General features: G+C 38.6%; 1 protein-coding gene across 1 annotated transcript in view; it reads right to left on the reverse strand.

Moving 5' to 3' along the window:
* Positions 1 to 14397: 14397 nt before the first annotated feature.
* Positions 14398 to 18826, reverse strand: part of TTLL7 (tubulin tyrosine ligase like 7) — a 49207-nt gene continuing 44778 nt past the window's right edge. The window contains exons 20-21 of the mRNA XM_054384281.1: positions 17430 to 17603; positions 14398 to 14552 (exon numbers count right to left, since the gene is read on the reverse strand). Coding sequence (XP_054240256.1) covers positions 14432 to 14552; positions 17430 to 17603 — 295 coding nt within the window. The 3' untranslated portion in view covers positions 14398 to 14431. The remainder of the gene's footprint in view (positions 14553 to 17429; positions 17604 to 18826) is intronic.

Below are 18826 nucleotides of genomic sequence, written 5' to 3' on the forward strand. Positions count from 1 at the left end.
GTGCTCAGGAGGGTGACAATCATTAGTACTAAAAAAATGCACCTTTCTAGGCCTACAAGATTTCTTTCCAAGTCACACAAAAATATAGCTGATATCATGCCAAAGCATTTAAGAAAAGTAAGTTAAGTACATTTTAATGACTTCGGAAAAAAAATTCTTAAATGTCTGCGGTTGAAAAGTTTCTAACAGGAAAAAAGGCAGCAATGTTTCAGCAAATGTATAAACAAGCGTCCTAAGTGCAATCAAAATGAATGAGGAAACATTGTACATAAACATCTGAAAGACAAAACTATGATCCATAAAACATACAGCACCAGCAGCAGCCATAAACCTAACTAATAATTGCACCACATCTATCATATTCAGAAGCAGGTAAACCAGATTCTAAAACAGAGGACAATATGTTCCTGCTTACAGTGTAAAATGGCCACTTGCTTTAAGCACCGACACTGTGCCTATGTTGCTCTCTTTTGGTGAACGTGCAGTACTGACACAAATTTCTCTTTCCTTAATAAATATTTATTCAATTCTAATTCCAAAAATGATTTTACAAACAACCCTTAGCTTCTGATTTTAAATTATCCTAAAAAGCTGATTAGTTTTTTCATCATTATTTCAGAAAAGAAATAGCTAATGATGAAAAAAAGTTATCTGCTTTTGTCCTAGCTCCTTCATCAGGCTAAGTCTTAATATAGGACAGGCTACCTTACTGAAGTGATCAATGTCACATCCACACGCACAAAAATTTTAAAAATATGCATATTAAAAGGGAAGAATAATTTGGGGCAGAAAAGTATAATTTGTTCTTTTGGTTCATTCATATAGCAATGACAGCCTACTCATGAGGTTCAGGCAGGAAAAAAAGCAAAAATCAGCAAACAATAAAGCATTCACTGAAAATTGCAGCGTAAATACAGTTCTTTAAGCATAGTAGTAGAATAAATCAGATATGAAAATTTAAAAAGCTGACCCATTCACTTCATGCTTTGCCTTATTAAGGAGAACCCCATCACTGTCCATATAAAAGAGAGCTAGAACAGCATCCTAACACAGCCCTTCTGACTTCATACACTCCCTTGCATCTTGCTCTCAGTGAGTCTTCCTACCCTCACAAACCAGCTGGTTTAAATTCTTCCTTGCCTGACACCTTCTCACCAGTGACATCTCTATAGCCTTGTTTTCCTCAGCTGTTGTCCTATTTCCTCTCTCTCCTCTGTGTTAGACTGTTTGCCTGTGCATCTGTTATGCTATAAAAATGTTTAATAATAATCCCTGTCCTTTCCACCTGGGCTGCACAGAACTGCAGTAATAATGTTTATAACCAGTTCCATGTGGTAGTTACACAATGCTGAGTAACCCTCAGGCTGTTTCTCATTTGGGGCAAATAATCTAAATTAAAGAGATTAATCCTTAGGGTACACATGGGGTTGCAGGTAGTAAAGGAGGGCAAATACTTTTCTTCATTTATTTTTGTAAGTAAGTCTAATCAACAAAGGACAGTCTTTTTAAAGTAAGCACCTAAAATACACCATTCAAACCTACATGTGTAAAAAATAGATTACAATTATTCCTCATTAACATAGAAGAACATTTAATAGTTCTTCTGGATTTCAGTGGCACAAAATGAAATGCTCAGCATCTCTAACTTCTTTCTCTTTTACTGATACAGGTTTTGGCATAAAATTTTAGCTGCCACAGTTTAAAAGCTTTGTCTTCCTTTTTCTGTGCATAACAAATAAAACACATAGATTTTGCATAATGATAAAAAAGTAGCTACTGAAGAACTTACTGATATTCAGAAAAATCTTATCTTTTAATATATTTGAAAAAGCTGTTTATCCTGCATGATACAGATGTACCCACCTAATCTGTAAAGCAAAGGAAATCACACCAGGAAGTGAGAGTTAAATCAGATGAGAGTTTCTGAACATCTTTAAAACTTCCCTAAAAAACTATAAGGAAGCTTGTGTAGCTAAATTGCTGCATCCATACACAAAAGAGAGTAAGAGCAGGAGAATTTTTGTAACCATGCCATCTGAATAGTATTTTCACTACAGCTTCTGCCCCAGAAATAACTAGAAGTAATACTTAATGCACCTATCCTCATGAGTGAAATTTTTAGCTAATTGTTACATATAAACAGTGCAGAGAGATTAATGGAGCCATAGTTCAGTCAACAAACTAATTCGTAATCCGCACCACACCTCTGGAGCAGAAATTTAGCTGTTTTAACTAACTGCACAAACATGTATCTTGGCAACAGGCAATAAAATCCAAATGATAGCATATCTTAGAGGAAAGGATATCAGATAAGCTGTAATAATGGAAACCGATATCAAGAGCACCAGAATAAAATCTGATGATCTGAAAAGTTGAGATTATAACATCAGAAGAAAAAATATGATCATCAGTAACACAGAAATTATCAGTCAAAAAAAAAATTAAGACCTACCTATTTGCTTATTGACAGTATTATCTGCATCAAATAATTACAAAATCAGTTACACATAATTCAAGTTTAAATCATAATCTCAAACAAATACATCTAACATGAAACTTAAAATTTGCCCCAAATCAGAAGATGTGAAGAGTTATGGGAGGACCCTGGTAAGTGGCCTGATGGAGCTCTTCTCAGTGCCCTCCTCCTGCTACCAGTTTCAGAACTCTGTCCCAGGGCAGCAGTCTGTCCACAATAACGTGGCCACAGGATCACATCTTGGAGAGCTAAACGTACATTCTAGTACAACCCCAGTACCAGACCTCTGCTACTTCAGAGTACTTCAGGGGAAAAAACCAAGAAGATACCTGAGATCAGCACAAGGACAAACCTTGTAGATCACAGCTGAAGTGTTTGGTATCTACAGTCACTGTTCATATGATTTCGTTGGATGCTCTTGCACTTTGCTATACAGCCATTAATTCTTTGTTTCTCCCTTGAATCCTATCAGCCAGCACCTTGACAGGGGTAGTGCAGTCACTTTGAGTGAGGTAGAAGATAGTGCTGTTTTAAAGCAAATGAATTCCCACAAGCAAATTGCAGAACGAGCATTTTCACCTTTCTGCTACCCTCAGACACAGACTTGTCACTTATGAGATCAACTACAACAGAAGCAAGGACGTTTTAAAACTGCAATGTGTAAGAGCTTAATCTTTCAAATTTAGGTCATGAGAAGAGTCACAGTGATGCCTCTGCATTCTGCCCCAAGTTTGTAACTTTGCTTCTTCCACGGAATACCACCCACTGCTGCATCTCTCTGGATACGAGCCCTGACAAACTGCAAGGGCAACTTTCTATTCAACACTATTACCTGTCTTTTGATCCTCTGGAGGGACTACTCCATACAGCTCAACATCCCATCTCTCTTCCATTTTTGCTACCTTGAAGACCAGCTCCAGAGAGCAGGAGGGAAGCTGCCACAGCCTGGAAGCCAAAAGGAAGGGGAAATTAAGGCTTTACTCAGCCTCTCAGTTTGGAGCTCTCTGCCACTGGCAGGAGACTGGTTAATACACTGTTGCTGATCTGAACTACACCTAAGACAATTTCACTTACAGTTGAGCTCTAATGTGAACAGAAGGCAGAAATCTGCTGGTTACAATCCCTTGACACAGCTGATATATCTGAGAGCAACTTTCTACCACTGAGGTTTTATTCAGAGTCACACAGATTATTTAGCCTTTTAATTTACATCTTGCAGAATAAATACAAGGTTAAATACCAAATCCCAATAACCCATAATAAGTAAGGAAAAAATATCTGGAAATACTGAGCTTTAAAAATGCAATTAAAAATATAAATAAATAAATATCCAATCACTGTTTTGCAATTATTTTAACTTTGATCTTTAAAATCCACAAGTTGGCATATCCTATTGCTATGGAAATCAAATCATTTTTACAGTTGATAAACACTCAAGTTTACTAGTTAATTAAACCCTTTTTGGATTTTTTTTTCTCTTTCAGTTTTAACAGAGAAAAAGTTTAAGCTTTTAATAGCAAAATGGAGCAGCGTTATATAATTCTTCTACTTGATGTTCTTAATTGCAATCACTGGTTTAAACTAGAGAACTCCTTTGGGGGGAGCTTGAGAAGAGTTTGGGGTTTTCTTCCTCAACTAGAGCAGTAATTAGAAAATACTTGGCTTTTCTATACCTCTGATTATCTGCCTTTTTCTCTTCCACATACGTTTCCCATATCACTAAGATTACATCAATTAGGTTTGCAAGTTAATCCCCTAATTATCTGTGACATACTTAGTTCGTACAAGTTACATGTTAGTGATGTTTTGGACTCCTGCATAACACTAATATTTCATGTTGCACTATAAAAAGTACTAAAAATGCAATTTTCAATTGCACAATACAAAACAGGTAGGGAAAACAAATTGCTTTTTAAAAACACGAGATTTAGGGATGCTATCTTTGACTTGTACTTTTGTATGTGACAATTATAGACTTGATCCTGAAAGCATTTTCTGCTAAGTGTCATTCACCACACTTCAAAAAGAAGCCCTCATATTAGCAACTACTCAGAAAAATATCACAACCCAGTGGATCCTGGTTGAACTTGATTCAAAGCACACATTTTCCAGAAACTGCATGACAGGCTTCCTTGTAACTTGCCAGTCTAATATTGACAGCTTAAACTCATTCACTCCTGCTTCCTAAGCCCATCTTCTCAGCAGCTTGACTGCCCACAGCTCTTATGGCCTCCCAGAACTCCCACAAAGGGACAGGGGGGCAGTGGCAGAGCAGTGCTGGCTTTGCCTTTGGTTACTTGTGAGGGCAGAGGCCATCAGCCCTGAAGGGCTTGGTACATGCCTAGTTGTCTCGTAGTTCCTGTAGATAAATGCTTTTCAAACTACTGACAATATCTGATTGCACGAGTGCTGCTGAACTTTATATTCTGCCTGCTGAAGTAAGATGAAAAAAAAAAAAAAAAGACACTCACTTGACATTAATTTGTAGAAAACTACTGTTCTTTTAACTACAGGTAGGGCAATTTGCATCTTTTGATTAAAGAGGAAGGAACTAAAGCTTCCAGAAGAAAACTTTCCCATCAAACAACAATTACCAGTACAAAAGGACTAGGGTAATTATTGCTAGACTGCTGTCTCACTTGACCTTGGCAACAAGAAAAAGTTGAGAAAAATCTCCCTCCCCTCCCCAACAATTTTGCAGAACACAGTAACAATGTTGTAGTTAAGAAAAATCACCAGTAGTGCTGAAGTAATTCCTTTATTGCCATAGCACCAAAAAACCTTAGTCCCTTGTGCTGAAGGGCTTGAGATTGGAAATGGATTCTTTCACCAGTGTTTTCAACAACCATATCCTGCAGGCTGAGACAGCCCTCCCTTTTCGGGAAGGAGAAATATTTTTACAAGTTTGCCCATGCAGGCTTACTGAACCAAAATACAGATTAAGCCCAGCAGTAGAGGGGTGGGAGGAAGGGGACTTCCTGCAGATGAAAACCTCTGCCTGGTGCAGACCCTATTAACACCTTTGCTACTTGAAATGCTGATTACTGTGTGCAGTGTAACTGGTGACATTGATGACATCTGCTGAGGACCAGAGGGGAGACAGAATGCTGTGTGGGCAGCATGACAGCAATCTGGAGTACACTGGCATTTTGTTGTATGGCTCAGCTGCTTTCAGATTTCCACACATAGATTCCAGAACTAGAAATAATCTCACCACTTAGTAGTCTGGGACCAACACAACCAACCTATGAAACCATTTCTTCCCACAAAACTGCAAAGCTTGGAATTAGATTTTCCAGGGTTATGCACACAAGAAGGGAGCATTACTAGGCTCCATTTATTAGTCCGTATTGAAGAGTAACAGTTCACCAGTAGCTGAACAATGAAAGCAAAGTAGCTTCTGAGAGATGCCATGTCTTCTTCAAAAACAACAAAACACAGCAGCACAACACAGGGAAGTACAATTTATTGTTGGTTAAATAATTGCAATACAGTGTTGCACTTCCTGTTGAGGCTCTGGAATTTAAACTGCAACACTAATGAGGTAACGAATATTCTGATATGGCAATGTGCACGTTAGTGTAACTGGACTTTGTTATCATTGTTGGTACAGAGATATACAACTGTCCTCCTAGAATGGCAGAACAGGTTATAGAGCAGCCAACCAAACCAAAAACGTATGCCAATTTTATTGACTTGACTGCAATAGCCACTAACACTATCCTCACCCTGTTGTTGCAGCCCATGCAAGAGAAAAAAAAAAAACAAACTTACTGTGAAATGCATCCTGTCATTCCAAAAGCTCAGCTGAGAGCCACGCTCCTTCACAACATGAATGCCCCTCAAGTGAGAGTAACCATCCTATTACCTCAGCTTTCTAATCCTAAAAAGGTTTTCTATTATCACTAACACTACATATATTTGTGTACTTGAAAGAAAACATATTACAGGCAGAGCTGTTAAAGTATATTAATTGGACAGAGTTTCGGCAAATCTGACATGTTTTCTATAAAGAAAAAGATGTATTCAGACACAAATGAGAATGTATACAGGGACAGTTTAAACAAAGCTTTTTCCTCAATCTCATATGTGTTAACATTTAGCCATTATAACACACAAATCTTATTGTTTCCTCCACCTGAGCAAACTGGGGTTGGGAAGGAAAGAAAAACTGCAAATGTTCACAGTTCAGAACGAAGAGTCTTGTGCTAGTGGTGCCCTCTTCTCTACCAGAAGAAACAGCTGCACTACTACAGCTCTACCAACCTGTGCAAGCAAGGTACCAACAGTGTGCAAGCAGGCAACTACAAAACCACTGCACATTGCTTTTTCAGGGGAAAAAAAAGGGGGGTGTGTGGAAAAAACACCCCAAACTTTTCTTACTACCTATGTTCCCATTATTTGCCATTTATGGCCAGTATTGTCATGCTCAATATGGAGCAGAGCTTTTATCTTCTCCATATGTCAAAGGCATGTCATGGCTCAAGAAACTTCAGGAGCCAACTCTTGTCCATGTCCTGTGTTTCAAAACTAAACCAGATGATGTGGTAAGAGAAGTGGAACATGCATTCTGAAACTCTGAAGACAAAAATAAAGGTTTGTACAAACTTTACACTTGGTGTGCATATAGTGAAGTTTGTTGCACCCTGAGTATCACCCAACCACACATCTATAGGCATTCATGGTGATTAGTCTGGCAAACCATCCCACAAATTAAGCAAATTGAAGACTAGAAAGATGCTGTCAGGCCCAGACTACCAATGCTGGTACTTGTTTTTCACTTTGCCAGTAAGCTTTCCCCATTGCTTCAGGTTGCATAATGTATTAAACACCTAAACAACCAACAACGTGACTAAACTTAAACAGCCCTATAGCATATTTGTCTAGTTCAATGTCATTCTGATGCAGCTGTTCATTCTCTGAAGAAATCAAATGACTTGAATCCTACCCAGTTGTGAAAAGCAGCTCACTCCCACGACCAGCACAAACCCTGCCTGGAGAGGGGAGAGGCTGTATGCCCAGAGACCACACTCAGCAGAAGGCCTGCAATCACCTAATAGGGCCAAACGGGAAAGGGTAGCTGGACTGGAAGAAAGTCCGACTCTTCTGAGCTTGACATAGCTCCAAGACTGCTGATTACTTACCAATAAGATCTGTTACTAAAAATGTGTCTACACTGCACAATGCCCCCTAATTTATTAGGTACCAGGGAAAGTACAGTTCTCTGCACAGGACAACTTACCCTACTTCTCATTAACAAGGTTTAGTTGTTCAACTAGTTTACTATAGAATTACAGAATGTTAGAGGCTGGAAGCGACCTCCAGAGATCGAGTTCAACTCCCCTGCCAAAAGCAGGATTACTTAGGGTAGTCCACACAGGAATGCATCCAGGTGGGTTTTGAAAGCCTCCAGAGAAGGAGACTCCACTACCTCTCTGGGCAGCCTGTTCACTGCTCCGTCAATTTCTCCTCATGTTGAGGTGAAACCTTCTATGTTCAAGTTTGTATCCATTGTTTCTTGTCTTGTTACTGTGCCCCACTGAAAAGAGATTGACCCCCTCCACTTGACACCTACCACTCAGATATTTATAGACACTGCTCAGATCCCCTCTCAGTCTAAACAGCCCCAGGTCTCTCAGTCTCTCTTCATAGGGGAGATGCTCAAGTCCCCTAATCATCCTCATGGCTTTCTGTTGGATTCTCTCCAGCAGGTCCCTCTCTCTCTGGAACTGGGGAGCCCAAAACTGGACACAGTATTCCAGGTGAGTTCTCACCAGGAGTACAGGAGAAGAACCTCCCTAGACCTGCTGGGCCTTTGTAAGGGATACTGCATATGGGTTATTTTAGTACAAGCATTTGTTTGGTAATGAAACCTGCAGCTGTACGTGGCCCACAAGTTTCCGGCAGAGCATGGAACATCAGAGCTGAAAGGAAGAGATTTCAGTGAGAGCTGAGACAATTCAGTACTCAGCAGAGAGGTGCCTATGCACAAGGGCTGCTTGGGGTGCAGGTGCACACTCCTGGACTCCTGGAAATGTATCAAGTCATCATCTCTGCCTATTCTTGTGCCAGATGCACCATTGCCGAGTATGGCTGCGTCCCCTTGTGTGTCAATCAGAGCTCTGTTTCTCTTTGCAAAGTAAATTAATCCCATTGCTCTTGTGCAATGATAACCACAGCACTTCTAATACCTACACCAGACCAAAAAATCTGTGCACTAATCAGAGGTTTGCAATACAGGTGCTGCATAACATTTTTTTTTTAAATCTTGAAATGTAAAGCTTCTGTTTAGACAATAGGGTCCTCTATTTCCTTCTGAAATGCTTTTATGAGAAATAGTGGATTGTGAGGAATTGAAGCAGGTGCAACTAAGTATAATACTATAGATGGTCAGATATCACCATGCCACTCAGTTAAAAAAAGAATTAAATGAAACAGAGTTTTGTTCTGCTGCAGCAGAGCACATCACTTCTATGAAGATGGGCACAAGGTAAACCTTTAATGTGAAACTACTCCCAGATAATGCATTTTCTAACCAGATGTCTTGACTTCTCATAACCCTTTTGGGCTCCACTCTACTTCACAACTGCCACCCTCAGCCAGCATGGCATATGAAGCAGACTCTGGGCATCTGTGCCAGCCACTATTTCAGCTGGGCACAGGCTCCACTTGGCTCTATGGTGCTAAGAGCAGGCAAACCCATTCAGAGGACACTTAGGGGCCATACACAGCGATTTTAACCACATTATTTTATAGCATGAGTAATAACATCTGTGCTGAAGGGAGGACAGTTCTAAGTTCAGTGGTAAGAGTTCTCCTAAGTAAATGTTGTCTTATGTTTTAAAAGAAGAAATGAGATTAAAAAAACCAAACAGCATTAAAACGCACACAGAAAAACCCCAAACCAAAACCAACCAACCAAATAAAAACCTCTCTACATGCAAAATCTTCTCCTGTTCCATATATGTGTATATATATAAAAAAAAGTGGTGAAATTACCCCAATGTAAAATGCTAAAGGTATTTACACACCAACAAAGACTCTATGTTAACAACATAGGGAACTGCAGAGGTGTCTGGCACAGAACAAAGAACACAGATGCAGAATAACAACTAATGCATGAGAATTTTACTGCATACAGAAAAAAATTACAAATGTTTTTAGCAAATGCTAGAGTGAAAGATTTTCCGATAAATATGCCATTTCATAGCCAATTAGTTTCTCCTGGAAATGGCAATAAATGCAGCAGCTTTGAGTTAACTGTTTTAACACTATATGCAAAGCTAACTTGCAAATATTCACATTTGCTAACACCTAAATTAGATGTTATAACTGTAAATTCAATCCAGTCTTTTCACTTGAATATACAGAGAAAGTAAAAAACTGTAATTATGGTTTTATATTTAAAAGTGAATGTGTTCTAGAACTCCTAGATCAGCTAAGCAACCACTCCAATGTAATTTTAAAAGCTGATTAATTTGTTTACTTTTCTGTACAGACAATCAACAATTAGAGACTAATTTTCACATAAAGAGGACATTTCTTTCCAGACAGGCATTAACCCAAGGCCAAAGTCTACCAAAGAGGTACCCTTATGAGATATTTCAAGTAACGTTTCCTTTAACATTACTTCAGCAGTGTTTTGTATCGTCTCATAAAGGGCATTTCTGCACCCATCCTTACAGCTGCTCCTCCTGCCCTTGCATTAGCACATGAGGAGCAGGGCATGGAACAGTGAACCACCGTCCACATTGTGATGTTTGCACCAAAGTGGGCTTCTTCCAAACACCTACTCAGCTCATGAGCTTGCCACATATATCAATAACCCCACTTTACTTCAAACAGCAGACATCCAGGACAGGCATCTTTAATGACAATTATGGTTACCTGAAACCCTGTGTCTTGCACTTTCATGCCACCCAAGGAGCTGCAGCAAGAACTTGTGAAGCCTGAACCATCCCAGAGCCTTGCAAACCCACCTCCGCTGCCCCTTACCTGCTGCTGTCTTCTGTGGGCCTCCCTTCGAGGAACCTGTCCGCAGCCAGGGTGGGCCAGCAATGGTCCTGGAGGTGTAGGGGATTGCTGAGCTCAGCAAAGGGCTCCCAACGAGCTGTCAAGTGCTGCTCCCACCACCAGGCAGCGAGAAGGTCAGATGATGCCAGGCTAGGCTCGCAACAGTGCTAAGTGGAGGAACAACGGATTCACGGACCCAGACTGTATTGGGTTGGAAGGGACCCTCAAAGGTCATCTTGTCCAACCTCCTCTGCAGTCAGCACTGCCACATCCAACTAGATCAGGCTGCCCAGGGCCACATGGAGTGACATGTGTGTGCCATGGTCTACTTGATTGGCTAGGGCTGAGTGATGGGTTGGACTGGATGATTTTGGAGGTCTCTTCCAACCTAGTTGGGTCTATGATTCTAGGAGTCTGATCTTGAGTGTCTCCAGGGACAGGGCCTCAAACACATCCATTGCAATCCTCAGCCTTTTGACCTCCTCTCTCAGCTCAGCCACCAGGCTGAGTAGATCGTTTACCTGCAGGTGTTGCTTCTGCAGTCTACCATTAAAAGTTGTTGTAGTGTGGTCAGCTGAAATTCCCCTCCCACAGTAACAACTCCAGAGAAAGGCTCTGGTGCTCCCTGCAGCCAGGGGCCTGGACACCTACCTGTTTACACAGGACCTCTATCTGGGTCACCACATCGCCAACAGTCTTTGCCCAAGAAGTAACCGTAGCTGATCCTGCCCATGTGCCTATCCCCACAACCTGCCATGGCACACCCAGATGCCTCACCACACTCCCTCCTGTCCAACCGTGTTCAGCATCTGTGATTCCTGTGCTCCTGAGGTGTTTAAAGAGCCTTCTGAGGCTCCAGCTCTGCCCATGCCACGCTCACCTCTCACCAGAGCAGCTGACTGGACGGCTGCTCCGCTCACCACCTGCATGCCAGCTTTGGGGAAAAAAAGACCCCATCCGCCCAGCACTGCCGCTCTGCTGAATATCGGGGGGGGGGGGGGGGGGGGGGGGCTGGAAATTTGGTTATTAGTAAACTTGGGCACAGGCACTTCACACCTCCGCACCTGCTGCAATCCCACGACCTGAGGCCCAGGCACGCTGGCACTCCAGGCATGCTGGCACCCCAGGCCGGTGCCCCAGGGGGTGGCCAGAAGGCAGACATAGGCTTTTGTTAGCCTAAAAGCACACAGCTCCTGTGTGACAGCAATTAAGCATCTGCTATGTTAGAGGGATGTTTTTTAAGCTCGTAAAATTATCTACACTGTTACAAACACATTACCTTATTTTATTTGTGTCTTAAATGGGTGAAGATTAACCCAGGGTAAAAAATTTCTTTTCTTTCCGATTTACAATGCTCATACCGCTTTGAAACTGACTTGAAATCCTGCTGTACTATGAAAGGCCTTTAGGATGTTGGTCTCACCTCTGTGTTTCATTAATTTGTTGCTTTCTGAGAACAGGTTTGATGGTAGGGCTAAGATGAAGGGTCAGCAGATCTGCAGGTCATCAGGCTGAAGGTTCAGGCACAGTGGTGCTTTTAAGAGCTCAAGGCCAGAGCCAATTACTATTTAAAGGCTCCCTTACTAGGCCCAGTTAATTGACCACAAAGGAAATGCTGCTGTTCTGCAGAGAGAAAGGAGTAAATGCTTCCACCTGTGGCACTATTTAAGAGTCAAACCCTAGGTCCAGCCCATAATTCACCCACAGACCATTCACACTGGTTCAGAGGAGCTGGCAAGAAAGTGTATCATAATGTTTATTGAAAGTATTGATGCACACGTTATTAGGAACACAGAAGCACTTTAGGAAAGGTTATCAGAAATACAAATAATTAAGAAACACTGGATGTAAATCAACCACCTGGTCCACTTTTGTGCATGCTAAATGTTTGGGGTTTTATTATAGATCTGTCCATACCACATAGATATGGTTAGTAGCCCTCTTCCATGTATACAGAGTGACCCATCCCAGCACTGACTATCAAGAATAGAGATCATAATGTAGTTTGAAAGGAAAAAAGAAGGGGAAAAAAAAAAGGAGGGTGGGGTGGGGTGTGCATGTGAACTTACTACCCTATGGCTCTGTTTGAGTCTGGCAAGCTAAGATGGAAGCTGTTTTTATCCTTATGGCCAAAAGCAGAATATAATGGAAGCCTCCCCCAAGAAGAGAGAAACTACAGCATTCAATATTTATTTATTTATTATTTATAGTATGCTTTACCAGTAGTCACTGTGTGGACCAAAAGAGATATACAATTAGTGTGAACATACTATATTACTAAACTAGTATTGCCACCCAAAAAAATGAAAAATACCTTTTCCTGACCAGAAGACTGTTTATATCTGGCTGATCTCAGGATTTTTTACACTGGTTTTAGTCTTGTTATCATATTCTGCAGTTCTAGAGCAAAGGTACTACAGCACAGGCATCAACAATCTCACCCAGATTTCCAGTTTTAGATGCTATGGCTAGAATTTAAAAAAAACATTTCCAGGCAACTTGAAACTTCCAATTTCTTAAATCTCTTAAATTTCTCTTAAATCTCTGGATATCAAAACTCTCTAATATACTCCTGAGGAGAACTGGCCCCTAAATTGTTTTAAGTATACCTGAAATATACCTGAAATTTATAAACAGGTTTCAAGGTTATGTGATTGGAAAGTAGACATGTCTTTGGTAAATAATAATTACTCTGTTCTTTATTCAGTTAAAAAAAATAATTAATTTTTAAATCTAGAGTAACTGATTTTTATAATAATTATTTCTATAATGAATAAGGCTCATATGGCACAACACTGAGTGGGATGAACAGCTGTATGTAGCAAAATCTGAATGATGATTTCAGGTTACAGATCCTGTTAATATTAGGTTCCTGCTCTGTCTCATTTCCTTTTTTGTACCTTTCAACCAGGCCCAGGAAGCTGAATCTGAATGAGAAGTTTCTAATGAGTTCTATTTCCAACATTTAAAGGTGTCAGCAATCTAGAAAATACAGTCCATTGCAAGGATACATTCTACAGTAGGTGTTGGATTGTATGATAAAAACTAGGGAAAAAAGTTAGTTTAAGGTTGAAATAATACATTATAGCTGCAGTATTTCCTAAAAATGCCTGCTTTACCGCTCATGCAGTAAAACAGAAAAACTATGCACTATGCATGCTTGTGAAAGTTGGAGATGACTGCTTGCTCCCAAAGGAAACCTAAAGGCACAGGACATAGGTAATGTGAATGAAAATCCAATAACAAACACTGGCTTCCATTTTATTACAAGAATCCAATTAGAAACTGAATGCCTAAACTGATATCTTTACTGTTTGTGTACTAGATGCCTTCACTTTGGCTAGAAGATATTACGTCCTTTAAGAAAAATAGCAGTGTTAAATAGATCTTGTAATTTCAGAAGAGAAATAAAATTATGTCTGCTTTAGGTTTAATTTACAGAGTTTTGGCCATTATTTCAAACATGTCCAAGAAATGAGCAGATTATTTTAAATGATAGAGTTTTACTGTTCTACTACAGGTTTTAAATCATCTGCCTTGTTAAAGGATCAAGTGCATTTGAGACAATAAATAGTATAATTTTACAATAAATAATATTCAAGTCAAAGTATTGTACTTAGAAAATAATGTAACATTGTAATAGGATCTTCAAGATCAATTCCATTTTATATATTCTGCAGCAAAAATAACATTTCTAGTAGGAAGGAATTACTTACAAACCTAGCAAGATCTACACATTCACATGTGTGTAAACACCTTAACAAGGTTTATGTTTCCAGAAAAAGCTATGCTTTTACAGTAGGTTTTCAGCTAAATGTTATCGTAATATGGTAGTAAATATATAACAGTGCTTATATGTAGCTCCATCACAAATTTTATTTAAAAAAAAAAAGAAATGGAGTGCCATTATTTTACAAAGGAACAGCAGCTTTCCTTTTTAATTCACAAGTGACTGTATCTGTGTGTGAACAAAATGTTAGGGCGAGGCATTCCAGATGAAGTACCACTAAGGCTGGACGAGGATGATTTCACAATGAACAGTGAAGGTCCTGGCAATAAATACCTAGAAAGAACATGAAAAATATAGCAGAGTTTACAGACAAAGTGACACTCAAGCAAAAGAATTAGTTGCTCATGCACTATACCTTATAATTGTATGCAAGAAACTATGTATGATAAATACTATTTATAAAACATAGGGGGCACTGGGCACTAGCTAGTAACTCAGGAAAAATAGCTCAGCTCAGAGAAAATCTTGGTAAAATTTCAAGATGTTGTATGAGGATCAAATCTCTTTCCAGTCCTTTATGTTTAAAGCAAGTGAAGAAAAAGCAATGGCATCCTGTGTAACACGGCTATCAAAAATTAATACTTCATCCAGTGTTCACTGTTAATGTAGTACTCTTTATTTAAACTGGGTAAAACTGCAGTTATGTTAACCAGCTTATAAAAGAGTTGATTAGGGAAAATCAGAGTTTTCCAGCTTTGGTTTCCAGATCCAGTTCTCTAAAAATAGACATGCTAACATCACACCTTCAGTAAAGCAAGAAGCAATGATGCTTACTTATTTATGAGTAAGACACATCACTGACTATTTACCTTTTAATTTCAGGCAACTATATAGCCTGTATTTTACGTAATACTACAAACAACCATTTGTCATGTTCGTAAATCTTTTCCTATTATCATTTCCCAACAGTCAATTGTAGAAGTCATTACATGAGCATAATAAGTGAGTAAAAATAATATTCACACTAAATCAGAACTTAATCATGAATCATATCAATGTTAGGCTGGAATAACAGCCTATGGAATAACAACACATTGTATAAACTATTCCTTAAAAATGGTTGCTTCTCACTAGACAATCATAGCAATTAATGATGAATAAGTTAAAAGACTGATCCTAATAATCACATGGATAGAAACAGTGTCACACTGTCAATAGAATCTTTACACGAAAGTGTACATATCTGGTTTGTTTCAGCTTTGAGAAAAGCTGTTATTACAAAAACAGTATCACAAATATCTTTTGTCTGTAAAACATTTTGCCAGCTGAAGAATATCTAATTGTAATCTTTGAAAGCTTTAATTTCATGAACGTTTATTTAATAGATAAAACAAAAAATTGGTTTGTGCTCAGAAATAAACCAAGATTTTTCAAGCTGCATTTTACAAAGCCTTGAAAAACCTGACTTCTTGTACATTAATTACATTATACTCCAATCTCTTCTTGCATTTCAGACAAGTTTGCAGAGAGTCAAGAAAAATGTTAGTAGTAGTGCATATTCGTACATACTTTAAAACCAGAAGCCTAGATGAAAAATGGAATAGTATTGTGGTTCTCCCATTTCTAGAAAAATAGTTCATTAAAATGGTGGGGCATAATGGCAGGAGCATTTATTTCTGTACATATCTTTCATTTCACAAATTCAGAATATCATGGTTAATTAGTATATTGCTGTATCCACACCACAGCTGTAACAGTTGCAGAGATTAATATAAAAACTGACTTTAATCAAAGTTGTCATGACACTCTATTGCTGAAGACATACTGGTATTTAGTAGATAGAGGGCTTAGATTCCTGTAGCCTGTGAAATTTATAAATTTAGGGCCCAAAGAAACATGGAAACTGGAGAAGACAAAGTTCTATTGGACCATCCCTTTCACTGCTTTCCCAGTGCAGTACACTACCGTAACCTGATCGGTTTGAATAGTTTGTGGTTGGTCATGATGAAAACATTTCTGCAGTATTAACAGTAAAAGCAATAAAAACTTCAGTGTTGAAGATTTTCTAGTCTTAGCTAATCCAAATGACTTTACCATACTCTTGCTATAGCTCAGTAGATGTTAATATTGAATATGATTTGTCTTGCGGCTAACATATTTCTGCTTCTGCTGTGCCCAAACAAATTCAGTTTCTAGTTGATTTTAAATTACGTTAGTGTCTTAAGATCCTTATGACAATAAAAAAAGGGCTCAGTGTATCAAATAACTAGTCCGAGATATAGCAAATAAGCAATTAAGTCATAAAATAACTTTAACAGACAATATATCAAAGGTTTGCTTTTCACATAATATTTAATTTAAAGGTCCTCTTATGAAATAATGTCTGTAGGATGTTTTATATAAACAAAGCATCTGTAAGTTTATACACACAATTCAAATTGCCATTATGGATAGAATTTGGAACTTAAGTAATATGAAACTTAACATTTAATTCTCCACCTAAGACTGTTAAATTGCAGATTGTTTACTCCCACAGCTGGAGCATTTTCAGTAGTCCCTGTAGTGTCAAGATTTATAATCCTCATTTTATCTGGTTGGGGAACTAAACCAGCCAATGGAGAATCAGGTAAGTGCCAAAGAATTTTTTACTATATGATGCTGTTTTGCAAGGTTTGAAAACATACTTATTCTCTGTAAGATGAAATAATAAACTTTCAATCTGTAGGTTTTAGAAATCAACTTTGCAAAACTGTGCAATACAGTAAATCAGATGGCACTTACCTGACCCTTGGCTGGAGCTGTGCCCCTATAGCATCCCACTGTGAATGTGCAGCCAGAAGTATTATACATTTTAGGATACCTCTAGGAATGCAAATCTGGAATCAATGATTTTGAGGGATCTGAGAAGGGGAAGAAAGGAAATTTTCAGTTCACTTTATGGAAAGCTTTTGCTGCAGCTATTTGGGCACTAGGCAATCAGGACTTTCTTAAGTTTTACACAAAATGTGTGCATCAAGTCTTTTGGAAGCATTTCATGAGTGGGTTAGAGATGCAAGATCAAAGGAAGTGTTGAAATGCTGGGGGGGGTGTGTGCTTTTTTTTTTATAATTAAATACATAGAGAAGCAAGGTGGTAGCAGCAAAGACTGAAAACTGTTCCTATATTATCCTTTCCACTCATTGTTTAGGAAGAGAATATTGAAATTTATACCTTGTACCATCCCAGTGAGGGCTAATCCCAGTTGGGGATCCTCTTGAATCTGATGAATACTTGTAAACCACCAGCAGGCAGTGTTTACAAAGCTGTACTATTCGTTGGCAACATTGGAGTTGCTCAGGAGTCACCACCTCTGAGCTTTTACTGAATATGGTTTCCCAAGAGTTCCTGTTATGCAAAAAGACATGACTTCATGTGTTCTGTCATGAATTGCAATCTGAGAACTTTACTGCTTCATATCAGATTTAACAACAGAGTAACAAGAAAAAAAGCACAACCTTGCCTGTTTACAGGAAATGTCTATACTATTTAATATAAATGCTGACAGGTACTGAGCCCAAAACACAAATTAAGAAGTTAATCTTCATATGTGAAAAGTCTACAGCCATTCTTCACTAAGTTTGTTCCCTACAGTGTTTATAAGACCATTACTTAGGTTTAGCAGATAAAGATTTACTGTCATTTAATTGTATGTGTCTTACAACAGGAACAACAAACCCCACTTAAATTTAAAAGACTGCCCTCTGAATGCAAACATGATGTGATATTACAGGAATTAATAAAAGTACTAAGTTATTTCTATGTGTCTACACAGCATAATAATAAAACTATATGACACTATGAAACAAATATGAAATTGATTTACCAGAGATTAGTATATGCTCTGCTTCCTTACTCAAATAATCACCTGAAAAGACTTCCTCAGTTTAGTCATTCAAATACTACTTAGTATTCCATCTGCTCATAAGGGGTTGGTCTTCTACACTTAAGTTGAACTTGCAAAGTGTGTCTATGGAAGCATTCCTTTTTTGAAATGCAGACCATCACACTTTTGTTTCATTAAAAAGCCAATTCTCTTAAAAAAAAAAAATCCCAAACCCTACTATACCAATCTAAACCAAGTATGCTTTACCACAGAAGAGGACAATAGTTCTTCCCATACACCTCAAGACTCCTGTTTCGGCATAATTCTGACAGGATTACAGATCATTACATCTGTTTTGGAGTCAACATAGTCACTACAAACACTTTTCTATTCTTTTTTTTTTTTTTTGGTCAAAACATCATCCAGTAGCACAGATGGTTTTTAAGCTTGAGGGTTTTTGTTTATCAAAGACACATTTCATAGAGTGAGGAAAATTTGCTGCATCTGGCTTCAATATAGCATCCAGGATGATTTAGCCCTGAGATCAGCAGTGGATTTCATAAGCCTGATGGAGGAAGTTTGCCCCTAAAACAGTATTAAAGAACAAGCAAACTTACTTCTGCCTAGTGAGATTTTTTTAGTTATGCTGTATTAGGATGGAATTATGAATATTAATGACTAAAAGATAAACTGTATGTACAGCTAACATATTTCAGACTGGCTCTTCAATCTAGATGATGCATTC

Source organism: Indicator indicator, chromosome 10, assembly GCF_027791375.1.
Source record: "Indicator indicator isolate 239-I01 chromosome 10, UM_Iind_1.1, whole genome shotgun sequence".
NCBI lineage: Eukaryota > Metazoa > Chordata > Aves > Piciformes > Indicatoridae > Indicator > Indicator indicator.